Source organism: Macrobrachium nipponense, chromosome 22 (assembly GCF_015104395.2).
Source record: "Macrobrachium nipponense isolate FS-2020 chromosome 22, ASM1510439v2, whole genome shotgun sequence".
NCBI classification, from domain to species: Eukaryota; Metazoa; Arthropoda; class Malacostraca; order Decapoda; family Palaemonidae; genus Macrobrachium; species Macrobrachium nipponense.
The window spans coordinates 8,551,235-8,561,234 of NC_087213.1; the positions used below are offsets into that span (position 1 = coordinate 8,551,235).

General features: G+C 32.3%; 1 protein-coding gene across 1 annotated transcript in view; it reads left to right on the forward strand.

Moving 5' to 3' along the window:
• Positions 1-10,000, forward strand: part of LOC135198858 (protein FAM133-like) — a 252,854-nt gene that overhangs the window by 184,568 nt on the left and 58,286 nt on the right. The window contains exon 3 of the mRNA XM_064226831.1: positions 4,621-4,667. Within this exon, the coding sequence (XP_064082901.1) occupies positions 4,621-4,667 (47 nt within the window). The remainder of the gene's footprint in view (positions 1-4,620; positions 4,668-10,000) is intronic.

Here is a 10,000-nt window from a genome sequence, read left to right on the forward strand (position 1 = left end):
GCAATCGTTGTCCAATTATTTTCCTTTTCATTTTTCTCTCTCGGTATCTCCTGAGTTTTCCCTTTTCGCTTAATGGCCAATTACAAATTTGCAATCTTTCTTTTATCTCGTATCATTCTTCTCTTTTCTTCCATTCCCTTAATTAGTTTCGTTCGAGTTATTTTCCTGTATAAAAGTTGGCTAACATTATTATCTCTGTATGTAGGTCTTTTGAGTCATATTTTTATTGATATTGTGAAATGTCTCATTATTTTTCTGTTCCTCTCTCCGGTGTATATCATGAATTATTGACGAACTGATTAAAAAACACAAGCAATGTTATGGGATATCCAGTACCCTAATAGGCAGTATTTTAATTAAATTCCATTTTCTAACCTAAGTTGATGGTACATCGGATATATTCAAAGCTAATTAAATTGATTATATGTTAAACACATTTATCAGCGACTCGACTTCATTTTACTGAATGGTCGATGTGAGCTCATACTTGCTTTGGAACAGCTGAGTCGATTTTCTCCAGATCTCGCCGCTAGATGGCATCAGCGTCCGGGACGGTCCCGACTAGCTGTGTAGGAAGTCGTCCTTGCTCCGGCTCCTGTAGCCTCCGTGTGGTTGTCAATCGTGCTTTGTGTCGGATGCTCATTTTTATCAGCGATTGTTCCTTCTATTATTTATTTGCAATGAATATAATAATTTTAGTGATATCTTCAATTATTTTTCAATATCATTTGTGACGTTGCTCGCCCTGCATTTAATCTCGGTACGTTTTTTTTTTATATAAAATGTTTATTCATCTTTTAATTTTATTCACGTTTTGGCCGAATAATTTTACTGCGAGTATTTTGTTGGTCGACGACCGTTGATATTTCAAAAAAATGTATTGCGATAAATCAGTCATTAGTATCAGCTATATGTTCTTGTTTGTTTTAATGCGAAGTGAAATATAAGATTGATTATTATTGATTATTAATGATTATTATTTATGCTTAACTCAATGTGGGATTACAATATATCTAACGATATCGGACGCCAACCGTTTTGGTTTTCCGGAAGACGCATATTAATGTTGCAGATAAATGTTGCATTTATCTGACCCTTTTCATACATTCATTCTCATCCTGTCATGTATTTTATTAACAATTTGTGCCTCATCTGTTATCAAAATGATATTACAAGAACAGAAACTGATTACCCTCAGTTTTTCTTGATCTAATATTTCCGTTCTTCTTCATGACAGTTATTTCAGTTCAGTTTAGAATTTAGTATTATCTTCGTTGATTTTTTTTTTCTTTAAACAGCGGGGTTATCTACTACTAGTTAGTATTATGAAAGCTTACCTTGATTGGCGTATTTTGTGATAATGTCGAGGTCCTGTTCTGTTATGTCATTGTGTTTGTAATATCTTTGATGTGCTGTAAAATTATTATTATTATTATTATTATTATTATTATTATTATTATTATTATTATTTTTATTATATTATACTTAAAATTTCTAAATCGGTCGGAAAGCATAAGAAAGGACATATTGCAAAAAAAAATAATCTCATAATTATGATGATCGTGCGCTAATTGCGCAAAGTGTTATTATTATTATTATTATTATTATTATTATTATTATTATTATTATTATTATTATATGGAAAATTTCAAAGACTGTCGGAAAACATAAGAAAGGTAAATTGCAAAGAAAAATTTCCTTATTATATCGTCCGCTATTTACACGCCTTATTATTATTATTATTATTATTATTATTATTATTATTATTATTATTATTATTATTATTATTATTATTATTATTATAGCAAAATAATTTAAAAATCTGTCGGAAAACATAAGCAAGGCCAAATTACAAAAATTTTAAAAATAAATGAAAATATAATCTCATAATTATATGCTGCTCTCTTTACACACCATATTATTATTATTATTGTTATTATTATTATTATTATTATTATTATTATTATTATTATTATTATTATTATTATTATTAATGCAGGAAATTTCAAAATCCGTCGTAAAACGTGGGAAATAAAAAATGAGAAAAAATAATCCCTAATTATATCATGTGCTATTTACACGACGTGGTATTATTATTATTATATTATTATTATTATTATTATTATTATTATTATTATTTATTATTATTGTATTAAGGTAAAAGACCCTCTTTCAAACAGCAGTCTCCTTCAATAGAACATTTTTATTATTTTTATTATTATTATTATTATTATTATTATTATTATTATTATTATTATTATTATTATTATTATTACTGCAAAAAATGTCAAAATCAGCGGGAAAACGTAAGAAAGGACAAAAAGCAAAATAGAAAAGAGAGAGAAATAATCCCCTAATTATATCGTGCGCTATTTACACGCCGAGCTTATATCCATTGGAGCGCTTATACCTCGTCTGGAAGTGGCTCTGATAATTGCAGTGTAATCACAATAATTAAGCCTTCATAATTATCGTATCACGTGAACAGTGCTAAACCGCAGCAACTCCATCTGCTAATTTGGTAATTATTTCAGACCGCTAAATAATGCGTTGAATTAATCATTAGTCTAAGATATGTTTAATGCAAGCGAGTGAGCTGCGGCCGGTCAGGTTTGCTTAGTATTTATTTAGCGTTCGTCTGTGGAGATTCGTCTCCGCTCATCTCCGTCAGGATGATGTTCATGCTACCGGCGGTTTACAATGAAGTTGTTATTGTTTGTGTTGTATAAGGTACAATTATATATATATATATATATATATATATATATATATATATATATATATATGACTGGTAAAAAAATTTTGTTACAACAGTATTCCATTATACTAATAATAGGAGCCCATGAAAACGCCAACATAGAGAAAGAAATACTATATTTCAGAGACTGCTGTCTCTCTCTTCATTACCTGCCTGAAGAGGGAGACAGCAGTAGGTGAAATGTAGTGCTTACTTTCTAGATTTTGGCGTTTTTATGGGCTCCGTTTATTATGTGTATATATATATATATATATATATATATTATATATATATACATACATACATACATACATACATACATATTCTCGGGCATTCCACTGGTGGGTTAGAGATATGTATTTCTGGTGATAGAAGTTCACTCCCGACGTGGTTCGGAAGTCATGTAAAGCCGTTTGTCCCGTTGCTGAATAACCACTGGTTCCATGCAACGTAAAAACACCACACAAACAAACAAATATACACATATTTATACATATACACACACTGTCATTACATACATACATACTTTTACGAGCAGCAACATATTTCTATCGTATTCCTTATTTCTTGCAAGTAGAAGGGCGGTATCAAATGCAAACGCCGACGTTGCCACACTATCTTCAGATCGCCATCGCTTGATACTAGCGCCGCCATAAATACAGAGATAGAGCGAGCCTTGTAGGAGGCGGAGAGAGCAAATAACTGCCGCGATTATCCACGAAAGCGATCCTCTTGGCAAGGGGGTGAGTGGGGCGGGGGGATGGGAAGGGTTGTGTTAGGGGGGAATAGGAGTGGGTATTGTGGTTCAAGGGCCTTTGGTAAAAGGGGAAAACTCTACGGTAAATGATAACCAATAATGAATTACTCGTCCCCAGTGGGCGCCTGCTTGGTTGTAATACTCAAAGTTTGGATGGTATGGGTGATGCCAGCAGATATGCAAGGCCCGCTTCCCCTCTCGCTAGATAAAATATGGGTTTACGACAATATCTTGGAAGGCAGGCCACCACATCGCACAACAAGACACACACACACAATTTTATAACATTCTTTTGAAGCGTTTCTAGTAAAGGGAGTTTATCCATGTGACATGATCAGGGAACGTTTTAATATATTTATATATATATATATATATATATATATATATAATATATTATATTTTATTTATATATATTATATATATATATATATATATAATTATTTATATATATATATATATATATATATATATATATGTGTGTGTGTGTGTGTGTGTGTGTGTGTGTGTGTGTGTGTGTTTCTGTGTTTGTGTGTGTGTGAGTATATATATATATATATATATATATATATATATATGTTTACATACATACATACGTATGTATGTATACACTATATACTCACACACACACACATATATATATATAAATAAATATTATATATATATATATATAATATATATATATTATATATATATATATATATATATACATATATATAATGTGTGGGTAATAATGGTTCTGCATCCTTGTTTCTCCGCAACCCAAAAAACCATAATTGCTATTTAATTAACTTAATAAGCCTAATTTTTTGTAATTATATTTTAGCACCACGGAAGAAAAGGATTCTAACTTTGTAAATATTTTAAAAATATTACTTTTACCTTGTTCTAATTATTATATTTTTCGTACTTTTCAGATATGATGCCATTTTAATTTAAGAATACATATTGTTTTTTTAAATAAACTTTAAAGGAATTCTGTCGATTCTATCATAGTTTAACTTAACAAGCTAGCCTAACCTGCGCTAGTGTGATGTAACAATGCAATTACACCATTAATATCTCATGTACTCATGATATTGTTTTTTGTTTGTTTACTTATTTTATCTGCTTGTTCTTCTTCTTGCAGCTGGTGACTGGGCCAGCGACGCCTTAGACAGTGCGTCGAGAAGCCACGTGAGTTGACGTTCTGTTTCTTGTCTTCTTGTAGCATAAAGCTATTTTGGGTTCGGATGAATACACGTACATTTGTGATGTATAATATCTATACATTACTGGATACACGCGTGATTACAGAATTTTACAGCTGACACGTCTCGGGAAAGCAATTTCTAAAGATATACTGGCATTCTTATGTACTTTGTTTTAATTCTCACACACACACACACACACACATACACATAGTTTGCGTGCAGGTGGATTCACGTACATTTGTGATTTATAATCTCTCTACATTACTGGATGCACGCATGATTACAGAATTTTACAATTCACACGTCTTTGGAAATTAATTTCTAGAGACATACTGGCATTCATATATACTTATCTCAATTCATGCGCAAACACACACACGATCGGTTATTTTGGGTGCCCGTAAATTCACTTACATGTGTGATGCATAATCAATGTGCGTTACTAGATGCACGCGTGATTAAAAATATTTACAGTTAACACGTATTTGGAAATCATATTCTTATTACATGCATATATATATATGTATATAATATATATATATATATATATATATATATATATATATATATATATATATATATAATACATATATCACGTTCTTATTCAATTCATTCATGCCGTATATATATGTGTGTTATTCTAATTTTTACTTGCAGTTATTTATGTAATACTTATATTTTTAATCATTACTTACATGCATATTCAAACGTATAAAATCCTACAGGCATAGGAAACCACATTCATAAATTCAAGCATTTATACATAAATACTCTTCTAAATTCACACATCCATATTATGTATATCTTTATGCAAACGTAAATTCATTATATGCATATTTTCATATATTTATAAGTTCTTACGTGCATACTTGTTCTATTCAGTAATTCCATACGAGCACATAACAGTAACAGCTTCATTCTTGAATACAAATATGCTTTTTAGATTAAGTTTATACTTACCTTTGCATGCATCCTAAATGTATACATTCAGATATTCCATTATGTATCATGCCTATATATTCCTGTGGCAATGTAAGATTGTTTGTAAATTACACAAATGAGGAACTCATTCATATAATAGGAGTTTTTCAAGCATATTGTCACATTTCTCATCTTAAATTATTGATAGTAATTTTGATAAAGAATATTTTTTTCTTTGAATGGTGGTGGTGATAATGAAAATAGTGAAATTGACATAATATTAAATGTAGAAGTACTGGATGTTGTAATATAAAAGTAACATTGTGCTGTACTTCCTACACGGAGAAAGGCTTTATTGAACATTAGATATTGGTGGCAACGTACCGGAAATAATTAAACTTCTTTTTTAATTAATGGATAGTTTTTTTCTTATTTGATGAGTATGTAATAAATATTTTGAATTTAGTAACAGTGCCGTTTGATTGTTACATTTGCAATATGGTATTTGTGCAGATGAGTCCGACGGCTTCTTATCCCAGGAATAAGTCGTAAATTCAAAACCCCATTTAAGATTCGTAATAGTCAGGGTTTCAGCAAAACTATAAGAAATGTATTAACAAGAGTAACTTTTCGCAGAATGGAAGTTATGACAATTTCCTAATGGCGGACAATACGGATTTCCGTATTTCCTATTTTCTGACTGTAATCTTATAAGATTTGCGCTCAGTATATTTCATCCTGATTAATATTATGTTTGTCGTTGAAAGCAGCTCCCCGCCATCAAAAGTGACCTTGCGGGTGGCAGCCATAATGCTTCCAGTGGAATCATTGTATTTCTGTATATTATGAATCAAATGGGATCATCATACTTCTAGATATTATGAAACAAATTAAGTGGTTGGTAAAGTGAATTCATATTTCTAGATAATATATATCTCAGTCTCAGTAGGAAGAGAAGAGCATAGGTTAAAGTTTTCTAATCTTCTACCTGTATTACATTACATTACATTACATTACTTTACATTACATTACATTAGTGTGCTTGGTACTTTTAGAGAAGAGTCATTATTGAGAATCTCTGAGTCGATAGAAATATTTTTAAGGAAACCAGATCTTAATCTTGAAAATTTATTTTATCACTTGCTTTTAATATAAATAATTCATTCATTCATTTGTAGCGTAAATTTTGTTTTTAGTATAGTGTTGTAATTCATTTTAAAGATCTTATCTATTTTGTTTTTTATTATGCTGTTGCAATTTATTTTAAAAGATTTTAACCTTTATCTTATTGTTGTTACTTTTTCAGGTTTGTCAGCCAATAATTACATAATCTTTTAACTACTATTAAAGTACTGTAATGTCTCTTTTAGGCTTGAAAATGTTGTTATGAAGAAACAACGAAACGCGTCGCAAATAAAATGTGGTATCTCTAAACCTACGCTCTTCTTTTCCTACTGAGATTGAGATTTCCTAAACATTTGTCTAGATAATATATATATATATATATATTTGTGTGTGTGTGTGTTTGTGTGTTGGTTCGATAGAACGTCATCATATTTCTGGACATTAAAAACCAGACATCGTAATCTTGTCATCTATGAAATGTCCAGTTAAACTCCATTCTCTGTTATTGAAGTGGGAGAAAAAATTGAAAGCAGGTGGTGGTAGTACCACGGGGGTAAGGGGGTGGACACACAAACCCTCCACCGCCTCATTTGATATTCACATGTAAATAGAAATACGAAGGTCCCGAATAAAAAGTTGCTAGATTGTCATGGCTACGGAATGATTGTTAAGCAAAAAGTTCACAGCAGCCTCTGCAGTTGTATTGAAAGGTAACAGAGCCCCTTCTCTCTCTCTCTCTCTCCTCTCTCTCTCTCTCTCTCTCTCTCTCTCTCTCTTCATCATTGTGATGTTACTTCGACAAAAGATTTTAATTATGAACGACGTTGGAATAACGAGCTGGATTAACGTGAATTGAGTGAGTTTTCCTTCAGCCGCCAGGTAAACTTATTCCCAGGTGGGGCGAAGACGTAGTGGCCCTTGGGCCATATTTTGTATTTCACGTAGGAGGTCCTTTGTGTCCTGTCCCTACTCCTTCGTCTCCTCCTCTCCCTCTCCCTCTCCCTCTGAAGGTTCCTGCAGGTATTTGTGACCCATGAGTCCTTAATTACGCAAACGAAGTCAGTTCTGAAGCGTTCCCATCCTCTGAGTTGGAGGCTCGTTCTCTTCGGTATATTTTGCGTCCCCGAGGGGCTGGGTTGACGTAGTAGGCTTTCTTATTCTCAGAAGGAACTGCGTTAAGCTTATATGAAGGGGGAGAGTGTGTTAGGCCATGACACAGATTGTACCCTGAGTAATTGATTGTGTTTGATTTGATAACAATGATGGTGGTGATAATAATAGTATTAAAAATATAAGGTTTGGTTATACTTATGTTAGTGATAATAATAATAATAATAATAATAATAATAATAATAATAATAATAATAATGTTAAGAGCTTTCATTCAAAATTTGGTGATATTTATTTTAATAGTAGTAATAATAGTAATACAAATATGATTTTTCGTGCAGATTTTGTTTAAGAACAATAATGATAGTATTTCCATTCTTCTTTCCCGGTCTTTGGCTGGATTAGTTCTGAGTTCTAATTATTCTAGATGTCTTAATCACTGCCATTTAGCGCGGAAAATGTTTTCCTTGTTCACCGATTAACTATTAACAAATCTGTCTTTAGGTGGCTGCCTGCAAACCTCACTAAGGTTTCAAATACCTGTATTTTCTGGCCATTATTTTTGGTCGTCCTGAGCTGCTGTTTTCCATATATTAAGGCTTTAATAGATCGATTGAATATATCCCGACTTAGCCTGAGCTTTTAATCTCTCTAATCTACTCTCTCTCTCTCTCTCTCTCTCTCTCTCTCCTCACTCTCTCTCTCTCTCTCTCTCTCTCTAGGAAATAAATCATAACTCCCTTTGCTCTGAAGAAATGATTTGAACTTGAGAAAATGAGAATAATTGCGTAAAAATAGTTTCATATAAATGTGTGTGTAATATATATATATATATATATATATATAATATAAATGTATGTATGTATGTATATTATATATCATATTTATTGATATATATATATATATATATATATATATATATATATATATAATGTGTGTGTGTGTGTGTGTGTGTGTGTATATATAATGCGTGTGTTTGTGTGTGTAATTTAAATTACATATTATTTACTTAGTTTATAATTATTATAGATGTTGCTTTTAAATGAATTTGTTGAATTTATCCTCTGCATATGTCTGCGTCCATTAATTTTAGTTCTTTTTCATAAGCCTCGAATTGTTCCATGTTTCTCGTGCGTAGGAAGGAGGCAGCCAGGGCGAGGAGCCTCCGCAAAGCTAATTATGGGTAATAATTTAACACTCTCATCCTCAGAGACTCAGGAGAATTCCGCAAGACAGGTACACACACACACACACACACACACACACACACACATCACTCACTCACTGGAACTTTATTTTTTATTTATTTATTTTTTAGATGAACTGAAACTATTTTGAATAAACAGAGGCTCCAGATATCTGCTTCGTATGCATTCTTGCGATAAGGCACGACATAAAGAAAAATGGCAATATGAGTAACCTCAACCTCTCTTTGGTAGATAGAATAAGATTCGGGTTTCTTATTTTAGGGAACATTAGCAACTTGAGACTAAATATTGCTTTTCTGCACTAATGTAGTAACGAATAATTTGTCATGTAATTATACTCAGCCCAAAACTTGTTTTACATATACCAAAGCTTCTCTCTCTCTCTCTCTCTCTCTCTCTCTCTCTCTCTCTCTCTCTCTCTCTCTCTCAACCAACCTTCAGCCATTCGTTACCTCAATTAAACCTTTATTCCTCTATCTTCATGTCTTGCCTTTAGTTTTGTCCCTTCGTTTGTTTCTTTTCGCCATCCGGGTTCTCCCCCCACCCTCCCTACCACTCCTTTCCTCCTCATCCTCCTCCTCTTCTTCTTCTCTTCTTCTTCTTCTTCTTCTTCTTCTTCTTCTTCTCTTCTTCTTCTTCCCTTGTCTTGAAGGAAAGCTGTGGCGCTGGGAGTCAAGGATTAATACACCTAAATGTACACTGCTAAAAACGCTAATTACATTTGAATGTGATTACCTCCCCCGGCACCTTGGTCCCCTTGGGGAAGGCTGCTAGGAAAGGGATACCGAGAGAGAGAGAGAGAGAGAGAGATTATACGACACAGTACAAGGGAGCTATTTGTGTTGTACTCAATGCATGGGAGTGAAAGTAACTCATTTGTTAACTGTCAAGGAATAAAGAAAGAAATAATAATGCAATATTATCTAAAGAGGCCTGAATTTGAAAAGAATAT